The 13,964-nt window shown below is 57.0% G+C and overlaps 1 protein-coding gene across 2 annotated transcripts in view; it reads right to left on the reverse strand.

The window, feature by feature from the left end:
• Positions 1-6,104: 6,104 nt before the first annotated feature.
• The window catches only part of STRN4 (striatin 4), a 29,030-nt gene continuing 21,170 nt past the window's right edge, over positions 6,105-13,964 (reverse strand). For both annotated transcript variants that reach the window (XM_050928449.1, XM_050928448.1), the window contains exons 11-18: positions 13,469-13,516; positions 12,652-12,773; positions 11,998-12,165; positions 11,037-11,177; positions 10,510-10,608; positions 9,600-9,686; positions 8,766-8,954; positions 6,105-8,657 (exon numbers count right to left, since the gene is read on the reverse strand). In XM_050928449.1, coding sequence (XP_050784406.1) covers positions 8,785-8,954; positions 9,600-9,686; positions 10,510-10,608; positions 11,037-11,177; positions 11,998-12,165; positions 12,652-12,773; positions 13,469-13,516 — 835 coding nt within the window. In that variant the 3' untranslated portion in view covers positions 6,105-8,657; positions 8,766-8,784. The remainder of the gene's footprint in view (positions 8,658-8,765; positions 8,955-9,599; positions 9,687-10,509; positions 10,609-11,036; positions 11,178-11,997; positions 12,166-12,651; positions 12,774-13,468; positions 13,517-13,964) is intronic.

Genomic DNA, 13,964 nt, shown 5'->3' on the forward strand with positions numbered 1-13,964 from the left:
TTGGGTGCATGGTTGCAGAGGTGTTTACTCATGTCTGTGTGCAGTGTGTGTTTGTACACGAGTTGGCACACACATGCACAGGGGCACGCTTGCACAAACATGTAGAGGCATAGGATTGCACATCTGTAACCTGGCACTTGTCAACACATCCAGGAGCGTGGAAGAAGTTCTGATGTGACCATCCTGGGAGCAAGCTTCCCCATCAGGGATCCCTGTCTCTGGATCCCCATGCCCCCTCCCCCTTTCCCCAGGAAGGTGGCAAGGGGTGGAAGGGAGGTGGACACAGAATCCCTACTCCCCCTCCAGGGCTCAGAAGAGCCACTCACTGCTGCTCTTGTCTCTTACAAACATCCTGCCACCCAGTGCTGGAGGGGCTGGGAGCTCCCCCACCCACAGAGACCTGGGGGCGGGAGCCGTGACTGCCTAGGCCTGGGAGGGGACAGAGTTGAGGAGCCTGGGGCCTGGTCCACACTACACTGTTAAACCGATTTTAACGCTGCACCCGTCCACACTACACTGCTCTTTATATCGATTTAAAGGGCTCTTTAAATCGATTTCTGTACTCCTACAAAACGAGAGGAGTAACGCTAAAATCGATATTACTATATCGATTTAGGGTTAGTGTGGACGCAAATCGACGTTATTGGCCTCATTATTTTACAGTAGCTACCCACAGTGCACCGCTCCAGAAATTGACGCTAGCCTTGGACCACGGACACACACCACCGAATTAATGTGCCTAGTGTGGACGCGCACAATCGACTTTATAATATCTGTTTTATAAAATCGGTTTAAGCTAATTCGAATTTATCCTGTAGTGTAGACGTACGCTGGGGGATGTTCCCACCTGAGCCCTGCTGAGCGAGAAGCCAGGAGCTGTTTGCATAAAGGGAAGGAAGTAGGGATTAGCCCAAAGGCCCATCTTCCCTGCTATCCCATCTCCTTTAGTGCCCTGGTACCAGCTGTTGCAGAGGAAGGTGCCCCCTGGTGGGCAATAGAGGAATAACCTGCCCAGCAGGGAATTTAACTCTTGACCCCATCATGGAGACTTTGGTTCAGGCCCTGCAACAGGAGGATTTTCCTAGATCCCAAGGCCAGGGAACGTCCCCACAATAATTCCTAGAGCAGATCTGTCTGAAAACCACCTGGATTCAAACATTGTCAGAGGTGGAGCATGCCGGCCGCTGGACATGAGCCAGGTTTGAGGCCCCAGGGAGCAGGACGAACTCCCGGGTCAGTCCGATCTGGATGTGGACTGACACCTCTTTCAGTCTTATAGACTCATAGACTTTAAGGTCAGAAGGGACCATTATGATCATCTAGTATGACCTCCTGCACAATGCAGGCCACAGAATCCCACCCACCCACTCCTTTAACAAACCCCTGACCTATGTCTGAGTTATTTAAGTCCTCAAATTGTGGTTTGAAGACCTCAGGCTGCAGCGGTGGCAATGATAACAGTAGCAGAACTGAGCAGCAGCAGAGGTGGCAGTGAACAGCCAGTAGTGACACTCTGCTCTGGCCCCTGCAATGTGTCAGCTCCGGAACCAAACCTGCTGTTCCAGTCTAGGGCAGCCAAATATTTGCAGAATGAACTGCATTGACACAGGCTGGCACAGAGCTGCCCACAACCTGTCACTCCCCAGCTCTTCTGTAGTGCTTGCCAGCCAGCCAGCTCAAAGCCAGTTGTCAGCATCGTTCTCCCTATTTTACAGATGGAGAAACTGAGGCACCGAGCAAGGAAGTGACTCACCCAGCAGGGCAGAGCTGGGGCCAGAACCCAGGTCTCCTGAGTTCCAGCTCACTGGGCTGTGCCCCAGGACCCTGTCATACTAGGCGCAGTCCATTCTTACCGTTTTTAGCATTATTCAAGTATCGGGTAGGCACGCCAGCCACGGCCCAGGACACCATTGTGCCAGGCGCTGTACAGACACAGAATAGAAAGCTGATTCCTGCCCTGAAGAGCTGCCAATCTAAGTACAGAGGAGTCAGACCAGAAAGGACTGATTTGTCCCTATCTGCTCCTGAGTACAGTACTGGAAAGGGGGGAAGGAGTAGAATTCGCTCCTTAATTGGGCCCTGAGGATTATTAGCTAATGGCACTGGAAGCAGGAGGGAGGGATATGGGAAGGGGCCCTAAGGAGAGGGCTCCCAGCCACTGCTAGGAGGAGTAATGGAGACTTGGCCATGCAAAGCCAGAGTGGCAGCTGCCCCTGGGAAAGGGAAGCTGATCACAGAGTCATCTTCCTGCCCTGGCCCCGCACCACCCTGACAGGTTGGGCAGCATTCCGACCCAGCCACCCGGGCATGTCAGCTACACCCAGGCCATCCTGGCACCACGCCGCAGGCCACAGCAGGCAGGGGCGCTGCCCCAGCTCCTGCCCCTGCGTGTGGGTGAGCAGGTGAGGGTGGGTACGCATGTGCAGGTGCCCCGTCCTGCTGGCGTATCTGGCGTGGGGGGTGCATGCAGTCAAGCATGTACAGATGTGCACAGGCTGCCATGCATTGGCAGACACGACGGTTTGTGGGGTACACGCATGCCTGGGTGTGCAGAGATTGTTCTCAAACATGCACGTTTCTGCACAATGGTATGCACAGTGCCTGTGCCTCTGTGTATGGGGCATGTGGGTGTAATGTGTGTTCATGTGTACGCAATGCATGTACAAAGCATTTTCATTTATGTGCAATGCGTGTTTGTGCATGTTCCTGTGTGTGCAATGTGTGGTCTTTGAGCAGATGGCTTGCAGAGCTGCTGGGAGTTCTGCCAGGGGCTCTCGGAGCCTTACAGCCCCAGCCCCGCCCTGTTTACATGGGAAAGAGCAGACCCGGCCGCACCCTCTCAGGAGCCTCAAAGCGGATTGAGGGCAGGCTGGGCTTTCCTGCCCTGTATGCAGCCAGGCCTAGGCCAGTTTGGGTGCGGGATGAGAGGGGTTTTGTTCTGGGCAGGTTCTGCAGGTGCTTCCCCTGGTGGCCCCACCCCCAGCCACCACCAACGCAAACAGCAGCGGGAAGGGGCCCCAGGCTGCAGTCACAAAGCAGATGGCCGCCAACAGCCCTGGGAAGGAACTGGCCCATGCCAGCCAAAGGGCAGCTCTACCCGTGCCCCTCAATCCCAACCCACAACCCCCTGGCCTCCTCCTGTCCAGCTCGATCGCTGCCCCTCTATCCCACAGCCCAGTCGCTGCCCCTCTATCCGACAGCTTCTGGGCTCCCCCCCAGCTCTATCGGTGCCCCTCTAGCCCGACCCACAGCCCTCTGCTAGCCCAGCCCTGATCTCCCCCCCGCTCCCACACAGAGATCTGCTGAGGCCTCTCAAGCCTTGCCCCACAGGCCCCCCTGCTGGTCCCTGATCCTTACCCGCTTTGGGGAGCACTCCCATATTTAGAAAAAGGAACATCCCAATTAAATAAACATTAGGAGGAACATAACGGGAAGCGGGGCATCTTTGCTGGGGACTTAAGGGGTGGGAATGTTTCCATTAGTCCCAGCCTCTGGCCCCAGGTTGGCTGGTTCAAAACCAGTTCCACCTCTTTTCTGAGGAACTTTTGCTTCTTGGAAATAAATGCAAGACGTGGGTGGGTGTACTTGCGTACGGTCCGCGAAGTTTCCTGGCAGCCGCGGCTGAAAACAAAATTCAAAGCTACTAAAAAACAATCAAACAATCCATCCATATAAATAAACCTTACAAAGCTCCTCAGCCCAGCATGAGGGAGGGAAACTTTGGCCCAGAGCGCCTCCAGCTCCCATTAGCTTTGGGGGGCTCAGCCCCTCCGGAAATCAGGGCCTTAAGAGATACCTGCCCCTGAGCTCTAGGCACAGCCAAGCCTTTAGGAAGCTAACATCTTCCCCACCCTCCCAGCCAATCCCAGGGGAAAGTCTTGTGCATGGGATCAAGGCACAAGCACCAAGTCAGCTCTCCATTATTAGATGTATTATAGCACCTCATGCACCAGGACCCCATTGAGCTAAGGGCTAGCAATTTTTTCACTATTAGGTGTATTACAGTAATGACTAGGCACTCCAGACATAAATGCCAGGCACCTTTTGTGCTAGGGGCTGTACATTTTTATTGTTATTAGGTGTATTATGGTAGCGCCTCGGAGCCCCAGTCCTGGACCAGGCCACGTTGTGCTAGGGGCTGTACAAACACAGAACAGAGACAGCCCCTGCTGCAAAGAGCCGACAACACCCCTGAGAACTGCCTCCCAGACACCTGTCTAGGGGCCGTCAGCTCAAGGGGCCTAGCAGATTTCCACCCCTGGACTCTGATTGCCATCTATCTCCGAGACACACAAGCAAGGCCAGATGAAGGCAGTTGAGGGCCCTTGGGACACTCCCATCAAAGCCCTCCACCGTCCCTGTCCTCCACCCACCTTCACAAGAGCTATCTGCTGGAGATTCATTACCACTATTCTTTGGGAAAGCTGCCCCCCCACCCCCCACACTGCTCCCTACCTTTGGGGGGGGGAAGATTGGGGTCTCAGCACCTCAGGGAGTGTGGGGGGACCCTGCTGTCACAATAAGGCAAAGAGATTCCCTCCCCCCACATACACACCTCCTCCTCCTTTCAAGAGACTATGTGCCCATGGCAATGTCTCTCCCAACAGCTGCCCCTGCAGCCCCTTTCGCCCTGAGTCCCTTCCAGAAGAGAGCTCTGCTCCAGACCACAGAAGGAGTCAATCAGGCTCACCTTGCTGTCCTCTGCAATGCTGGAAGCCTGGCAGGGGCCTAACAGCAGCCACCTGTGGGCTATCAGGGTCCAGTCAGGTAAACGCCCATTCATTACCATCCAGCTCAACTTTGGTTTCAAACAAGCCCCGGTGCTGGGGACCAGGCGCCGATCCCAGCTGGGGGTGGGTCACAGTGACAGGCGAACATCGGCCAGGGGAGACAGATGCAGATGGAGTTACTCCCATTGCAATGGGCTCCGGAAAGCTGCTAGTGGTGCGGTCTTGGGGGGCAGGTTTGGAGAGGGGGCTGATATGACCTCTCTCCTGCCCCTAGAGGGAGCTTCTCTGCCAGGCGAGTGGCATCCTGCTGAGCTGATCCTGTGCCTGCGTGGGGGAGTGTCAGCTGGGCTCTCTCTTCGCCAACCATGCAAACCCTGCAAGTCGCTCTTGGGCCTGGAAGCCAAGTCTTGGGGGCCTCTCTGAGGCTGCAGGAAGGCAAATATTGTAACTCCAGAGAAGGGGGCTCTGACAGACCCCACGGGATGGGAAATGGGGCCCACGTGGAGGAGCGAGCAGTGCAGAGCGGGATCTGTCAAATTTGTTTTGGCTTAATATCGCAAATCTTAAATGTCCAGTATCTCCCCCCATCCCCACCAGCTCAGACCATCAGGCCCATCTAGACGGATGTCCCATCTCTCACACCCCAGGCCAGTTCCAATTAACAGCCCATCTGCCTGGGATCCCCTCTGCCCCGCTGCAAAGGGCTCATCTAGCCCAGTCCCTCCCCATCCTCCCTGAGCCTGATCCAGAGTCGCCTCTAGCCCAGTTTCCTGGCTCCAGGCAAAGCAAATCCCCCATACTTTAGCAAATGACCCTTCCAGAGTTTGACCCCTTTGGAAGAAGGCACAGAATGCTGTCCCTGGGAAAGGCTCATGTCTGAGCAGAGGCACACAGGAGACAAACCACATGGTACACAAGTGGCCTGTAGCAGCTGCCCCACACCAGGGTCTGAGCAGGGTCAGAGCTTGGTTGGGAGGGGTCCCGGAAACCTCAGGAAGTGGTGCATTGGGCACTAGGGAGTGCTGTGCTGTGCTGTGCTGCTGGAGGCACAGCCAGACAGACCTAAACCTGAAACCTTGCACTCATTGCGGTTTCCAGGGCATGTCCTGTTCCCCACCACCCTCCACCCACAAGTCAGTGTCAAACCTGAGGTGCAGGGCAGAGCCCAGCTTGGATGATTCCCCAATGGGATAACAGATTCTCCTTCACTTCCTATCCTAAACTGATCCTGACCTACTCTGTGCGACATCACTACACGATGTGCCCCAGAGGTGGCTGCATTTCAGCGGGGGAGTGAATGAGTGCCCCCATCTGTACCAATGAATGCTGCATAGACCTAGCCCAATGCAGTGACAAGGAAGGGGAAGAACCTGCTTCTTATTCCAAAGGGGGTTTATTGAGGCAGATTTTTTTCACATACGATTCAGTCTTGTGATTAAACAGGACAAAAAAAAAAAAAAAAAACAACCCAAACAGGTCAAATAAATATACAATAAAAAGTTAATCCGCATTAAAAAGGCGAGCGCTCTCAGTTTGGATAAATACAGCACACCGATACATACAGTATATTGGGGACGTAGGCCGAGGTTTTCAAGAGCGGCTAGCGATCTGATTTCTTGGGCAGCTCCCCTGCCTCGACACGGCCTAACTGCCAGAGGGCAGCTGGCTCAGCAACACCCCCCTTTAGAGCTGGCACCCCACAATCGCTAGTCGGTTTGAAAATGCCAGCGGTAGAGACTATCACACAGTGATAACATGGTTTGTGGTCACTCGAGCTTCAGCCCTTTAGGTGTCTCTGGGTTCAGTTGCAATCGGATTTCATTTGTACAGAATAGACAAAGAGTTTGTCTTTGTTACAGGCGAGAAGACGAAATGAAGACAAGATGGCAGGGGATACCAACCAGGGGGTAGGGATCTGCACCCCTCTGGCCATGGTGAAATCAGCTCCCACCCCACTGGAGAGGTCTGAGAGCCCTGCGATCAAAGCTAACATTTCCTTTTAAGCCCCCCCCTCGTCGGTCTGGTTCCTGGGGGCATCACTGCTTCATGCAGAATCCCATGACATGGCACAGGCTCCAGGGGGCACCCCACGGTGCAATGGGTTAGTGTCCAAGCCAAAGCAGGGGCATCACCCCTGCGGAGATGGTTCCTGATGTGGCACGGGTAACCCTCGGCCACTCAACAGCACCATGCACTTTGCAAGCAAGGGGCAGGGAGGATAGGGAAAGGGAGATGCCGGGAGGGGAAGTGACTTCCCCAAGGAGTGGGAACGGAACCCCAGAGTCCTGACTCTCAGCAGGCCCTCTGTCCTAACCATTAGACCCCACTGCCTTTCAAGCAGGGTAGCAGTCTAGGTGACGTTAGCGAGCTGGGAGTGGGTCAAGGCATTGGAGCCCCGGGAATGTGGATTTTATTGCTGGGGTGATGGTGAGGGCAACTCTACCGCAAACCGGCTCTGAGCGCCATGGGATCCATCAGGCTCCGTGCATGGCTGTGTCCAACCCTTGCCAGGGGAATGCCCGGCCTGCTGGCACTGGCTTGCTCTGGGGGGAGTGTTTGACCGACACAGCCATCCCAGGTAACACTGCTGGTGTCCAGTCCTGGCAAGGATGGCCTTGCCCGCTGGGAACAGCATGGGGGTTTAGTGTTCTGGGGGGTGCACTGCAGGTGGCAGGCTCTGCCCAGACTGCACTGGGGATGGGCTGAGAACCAGGCTGCAGTCGGAGGGCAGGAGAACCGTTCATGGATGAATGGAGCTCCCATCACAGGGCAGGCATGCACCCCTGTGCTAAGGGAGCAGTAGTGTCACACAGGAGCTGCCTGCCTGGAGACCCCCTCCCCTCACGGGAAGGGATTATTGCTACAATAAGGTAGGAAGCCAAGGAGGCCGAGGGCTGCCCCCACCCAGGACTTGATGGGGTCGGGATCCAGGGCAGCACCAAGCAGGCCAGGGGCAGGAGGAAATCTGACACGGAAGGCTGGCTGGCCTGCAAACTGTGGGGCTAAGGGGGCAGCGTGGGCTGCACAGCTGGGATGAGGGCAGCAGCAGCCCTGGAGACCAAACACTCCGCATCAGGCCCAGCGGTGCTGCCCCCTGCAGGGGTGAGAGGGGAGGGCAGCACCCACTGGCCCCTGTCAACGCTGTAACTACTGGGTCTGAGTCCTGACCCCCTGCCCCAGACACTCGCCTGGGCAGGCAGCAGCCTGGGAACTGCCTTGCTACCCCCACTCTGCTCTCCACAGGAAGTAACCTTCCTGGCCTGACCCAACGCAATGGGGCTTCTTATTCCAGGTCCATCTGAGCAACCTCCCAGCTGGCCCCCTCTTCCACTCCGTGCCCCCTCTCCCTGGCTCTCCGGCCCCCAAACCCCTACTGCTGACGGCCCTGGCATCAGCCGGCAGGGGCAGCTCGGCTGGAACCCAGGGGCTGGCAGAGGACAGCTCAAGGAGGAAAGGAAGAGGCCAGGAGACAGTTCTGGTGGGTTTGTGAACCCTAAAGATCCAGGGGTTGCTTTGTGGCCTGGCAGAGCCTTGCCCGGGGAGTTAGGGGCAGCGAGATCTGTCCTGGTGCTGGGGAGGGGACAAGTGCCCAACGTCATGGAACAGCTGGGCCCAGCCCCTCCCCACCATTAGCCGCGCCTGGCCCTGAACACTTTCCACTCGCTGGCTGGGAAATAAAACCAGGCGACCTTGAAACAAGCAGAAAACATTCCAGAATCTGGCTGCTGGGCCCTGAGGGCACAGGAAGGGGTGGTCACGGGGTTGTCATCCTCCCCTGCCCACCCTCCCCAGCCACACACGTCCACATCACTCCACTGGGTGAGAAGAGCCGCCCATTGGCAGCAGGTCCTGAGCTGTGGGGAGGTGGGGGGGAATACGCTCATCGCCAGACGGGGTTAGCACCTCTGGAGAGTCCCGGGGACCCACCTGTTGGGAGACACAAGAGGAGCAGGCCGGTGGCAGGTGAGAGAGCAGGGTGGGAGAGGCGTCTGGCCTCCCGCTCCGGCACTGCCCTGTCTCACAGCCCCAGCTCACCTGCAGGATCCTCCGCTGCTCATACAAAGACCTTGGCCAGGGCGTCGGCCCCAGCACTGGCGATCAGGGCCTTGCTAGGGTGGAAGGCCACAGCATGGATGGCCTCCTCGTGCTTCTTGCGGTGGGCCGTGATCTCCTGCATGCACGTCTTGTTGTCCAGGTTCCAGAGGCGCAGAGAGCAGTCGTGGCCTGGGACAGCCAGCAGAGGAGGATCACTCAGGGTCAAGGGGAAAAGACACTTGCCCATGGAGTCCGGAATAGAACCCACGAGTCCTGGCACCCAGCCCCCCCGCTCTAACCACTAGACTCCACTCCCTCCCAGAGCTGGGCATAGAACCCAGGAGTCCTGGTTCCCATTTCCCTGCTCTTTTCTCAAAGCCCAGCCGGCAAAGTCCAGACCTCCCTGTCCTGACACTCTGAGTCGCTTGTTTACTGTGCTTAGTGTTGGATTCTGGATCCATTTCCCACTGAACATGCCCAGCATGGGCAGTGCCAGGCCAAGTGCGCCCACATTGCTCCCTGCACTGGAGGGACAGAGGTGGGAGAGGAGAGCCCAGCCCCCATGACCCGTTTGGTCCTCGGCCCCTCTGACACAGCCAAGAGGGCAGGTCTGTTCATGCCAGCGGCGACGGCGGGTGCCCCACTCGGAAGTGGCTGAGATCCAGCAAACTCATTTCACGGCAGGGCCATGCGGGCAGGAAAGATTTTTGGTCCCCACTGGATTTGAACCACCCGGATCACTGCCCATCCCCCCCACCGCAGATGACTCTCAAAAGCGGAAAGCAGGCAAGATGCATGCAGATGGGGAGCAGGGTGGGGCAGAGACACACTTACTTCCAGACATGAGGAAGACCCCATTGGGGTCCACAGCAAGGCAGGTGACAGCATCCAAGTGAGCAACCATGGAGTGGAGGGCTTTCCCTAGGCAAAGAGAGGAGAAGGGTTTAATAGAACAGCTCCCGCTCATGCCTAGGGCCTGCTCCAACCACTAGGTGCTCTCCCCACAGCCCAAGGGGTGGGGTAGCTTACAGTGCTGGATTCCCCCCATGGACATGGGAAAGGCAGCTCCCTCCACTGGGGGGGTCTTGGAGCAGCCCGCTTAGGGGAGGGCACAGAGGGGCCCTCGAGCTGGCAAGAGTGGATTGAACCCTCCTGGGGAAGGGAGAGACAGTGACACCCCCAGGGGCTGAGCGGGAGACAGCTGGGAGCCATCAGATCTGTAGACACAGTCTGTTCAAGGCAGGCCAGGGGATCTCGAGGGCAGACTGGTCCTTGCGAGGGACACGGGCATGTATTAGCTGGGGACGAAAGAGCCCCCAGGCAGAGGGTGCCAGGCCTTGAGAGGGGGGCCGATCCCATCACATCATGGGTGTCTCCCTGCGAAGGGCGCACGGGGAGGCTCGCACGTGTGCCCTGGGTAGACAGCAGGTGGCACAGCAGGGGCTGGGCCCTGCATCACGGATTTCAATGGAAACGGCCCCATAACCGCCACCTGCCTCTCTTCCCACCCCTAGCAGACGGGGGACGCCCAAGGCAGGACCCCAAAGCACAGTGATGTCAGACCCTCCCTCAAGAGCCTCAAGGCTGTGGGGAGATGGCCCCATGAGGTGGAGCTCTGGGAAATGGCAAGGCCCCTTCTCCACCCCAGGAGCTTGGGCTGGCTGCCTTCCTGCCAGGGAGTGGGGCTGAGGAGGGGGCTACAGGGGGCAGCTCCGTCCCAGCTGCCACCAGATGGCTGCCCTACCTGTCCGGTTGTCCAAGAAGCGGATCCCTCGGTCATCATGCGCCGTGATGGTGACGGGCTGCGTCGGGTGGCTCACCACATGATTAATTTGACTGAATCCTGGGTCAGAACATGGGAGAGGGAGCAGGTTACCACCAAACCATCCATGCTCCCCCCGCCCCACCAGCAGCTGCCAGCCTAGGATCAACCGATTATTTCCCTCTTCTCAGAGCAGCTAAATTGGCCTGACCCCTCCTGTGTGCATCCCTCTACCGCCTCCTGCTGGAGAAGCGCCCTCCAAGTCAAGGCTCTCACAGCACAAACTGAAGTGCTGGTCCTCACCTCTACCTGGGAAATGGACACTTCACGGCGGGAAGGGAGGGAATCGGGGAGAGGCAGTGACTTGTCTGCCATCACACAGCAAATCAGTAAGAGCTGTGAACAGAACCCAGGAGTCCTGACTCCCAATCTCCCCGCTTGTGCTCTAACCACTAGACCCCACTCCCCTCCCACCGCTGGGATTAGAACGCAGGAGTCGCGCAGCTCACCAGTGGCGGCTCTGGATTCCAGCGTCAGGATGGGCTGGGAGGTCTCCAGGTCGTACAGCACTGTGTTGCCCGTTCGGAAGGCGGCCACAACATGGGCAGGGTCCGTGCTGGCGAACACGACAGAGGTAGGGATTCCGTACTCTGCGGGAGGGGCGGGGACACAGAACAATGAAGGCCACCTTACGGGATCAACGCTTCAGCGCCAAGACCGCACCTGCTGTAGCGCCTGACAGAGCAAAGCATTCCAACTGCTCTAACACACAGGTCTCAACCCATCCACTCCCAAAATGCAGCCATCTCCGAGTTGGAGCATGTCACGTGCACACAGCAACAGCACATAGTTTGTGACAGGAAGTGAAGAAGTGCCCTGTATCCAACTGAAACTAGAGGTCTGTTAGAGAGGCAGAACAGCATTCCCTGAGTTGGGATTTGAACAGGGCATCAGGCAGCATTGTGACTTTTTGGGAAATTACCAAGGGATCTTCAATGCCCACAAGAGAGAAGGGCCCTCGTTTTAGATGGCACCTATCTAAGGTACATATGTGCCCCCCCATCTCTGTAGTATATGAGGGCCTCACAATCTTTAATGGATTTATCCTCACAATGCCCACGAGGCAGGGCAGGTCTATAATCCCCATTACACAGATGAGGAAACCAAGGCACAGAGAGACTAAGTGATCTGCCCAAGATCACACAGGCAGTCTGTGGCAGAGCAAGGACTTAAACTTAGGTCTTCCAAGTCCTAGGCTTGTGCCCTAATCAATGGGCCATCCTTCCACCTACTGCAGCACAGGATTCCCTAGCACTGTGCTAGGGCACGGGGGTCAAGACTGACTCACGAAGAGGGAGCTCCCAATCCTGTTTCTAACCCTGCAAAGCTTTAATCTGGTGGGGAACATCCTCTCAAGGAGGCCCCCATTTCCCAGCCAGGCTCTGCTATCCCTGGGTAGGGTTCGCTCACCACGCTCCGTGTTGTAGGTGCTGAGGCAGGATGGGTTCTCGCTAGGGTCCCATATCCTGACCGTGCCATCTGCTGAACACGAAGCCAGGCGGTTCTTGGAAGGGCTGAATGCCAGGCCCCAGATCGCATCCGTGTGGCCTTCCAGGACGTTGCTGAGGACTCCTGGATCTGGGCCAGAAACAAAGCCAGGGTCAAGGAGGAGTCACGCTGGATCCTGGCTCCCAGCTGGGGAGCCTCACCCTAGTTTGCCCCAGTGCCCTCCTCTAGCTGAGAGTTCCCAGCATACAGCGCTCCACCTCCAGTGGAGAGGCCAGGCCACACTGCATGCTGGGAGCTGTAGTCTTCACAGGTAAAATTGAGACCCACTGCACCCTGTTGAGTTTCTACACATGAGGTACAGCCCATCAGCACATGAAGAGGTTCCAGCCCAGGCCTCTATTGGGGCCGGCATGCCCACTCCCCAGCACTGCCACCCTGGAAAACTCCCAGCAACTCCAAGGAGACAAAACCACCCAGAAAATCACCAAAAATCTCCCATTTGGACCTCATTCTGCCCTCCTCCCAGTTGTCAGGAGACAGGTTGGATATTCTGGAGTCTGCTCAGTGCATAGGGACTGCCGGGGAGAGGATGGACAGCCAGCTGCCTGCACCCACCATAACTGTCGTAAGGATCCATGCTTAAATCCGGGACCCTCCAGAAGTGGATTTTGGTGTCCGTTCCTCCACTGTAGCAATATTCACTGTTACAGCCCATGGCAACGGAAAGCACTGGACCCCTGCAGAAACGGGATTGCCACAGAGATGAAGGGCAGGGTGAAGGAAATGAGGCAAAGAATGGGGGAGGGGGACTTCCAAAGCTGTAGGATGGGGCTTCCCCTCTCTGCCCCACACTCACAGAGACTCTCCCAAGGAGCTAGCATGGGTGCAAACCACACAGGATGAGCCAACCACAGCCACCCACTAGGGGAAAGGAGCTCCCACCTGCGTGGAGACCATCTGAGCACTGCGCTTCAGGAAGGTGTTTGTGGAGTCAGAGCACCCTCCAGTGGCAATGTCTCTAGTATGACGCTGCTCAGCTGGCACTTCAGACAGCACCTGACTGAACTGAGCAGCTCCTCGCTCGTGGACTGACGGAGTCGTTTAATTAACTTGCAGGACACAGGAGCTGCACTCGTGGGTAGGCTGGGGGTTCAGGATTAGCCCTGACCCTCTCGCCTGTGGGTTTAAGCCTCACCCCTTCATTAAATCAGATTGCTGAGAGCAGGGTTCCACTGTCTGATCCCAAAGGCTGCACTGGGGCCAAGGATCCAGACTCTAGGGTCACAGGCTTGGCTCTCTGGGCCCACGGAGTCCATTAGGGAGATGATCCACCCAGCGTTACTCAGATTCTGGACCAGAGGATCAATACATGGGTGGGGAGACCGCCGTTGGGCAGCAGGACCAGGCATCAGCCTCACACTCCAGGACCCACCTGTGCGCCCGGAAAGCGTAGACCGGCTCCACATCCAGTGCGGCGTTCCTGCGGCAGGAGAGGAAAGGGCCGAGGTTACGGGGGACGGACACCTGGGTCCCATTCACTGCTGGCAGGGCTCGATGCTTTATACTCTACTGCCCAGCAGGCCTGGCTCAGGGACACCGCAGGACCCCGCAGTGGAAAGTTCCAGGGTTCAGTGTGTGACCTTCCCTCAGCATCAGGGGAGGGGATTCTGCTGTGATTTTAACCCTTTTGTGACCACGTCAAACTGAACAAATCAGGGTAACAGCTGGCAGTGCTCCCCTTCCCCGTCTCCTCATTCCAAAATAACCAGCCCCACATGCAGCATGATCTGGGATGCCAGGGGGGAATCTTTAGGGGCTGCTGGCTGGCAGATGCCTTAGACATGTGGATGTATTTATGTTTTCCCTTCCCCAGATTTGGTTTTTACAGGGTGTGGTTAACACATCTGCCTGGCAAACCCTCCCCAGCC

This window comes from Gopherus flavomarginatus, chromosome 18 (genome assembly GCF_025201925.1).
Source record: "Gopherus flavomarginatus isolate rGopFla2 chromosome 18, rGopFla2.mat.asm, whole genome shotgun sequence".
NCBI lineage: Eukaryota > Metazoa > Chordata > Testudines > Testudinidae > Gopherus > Gopherus flavomarginatus.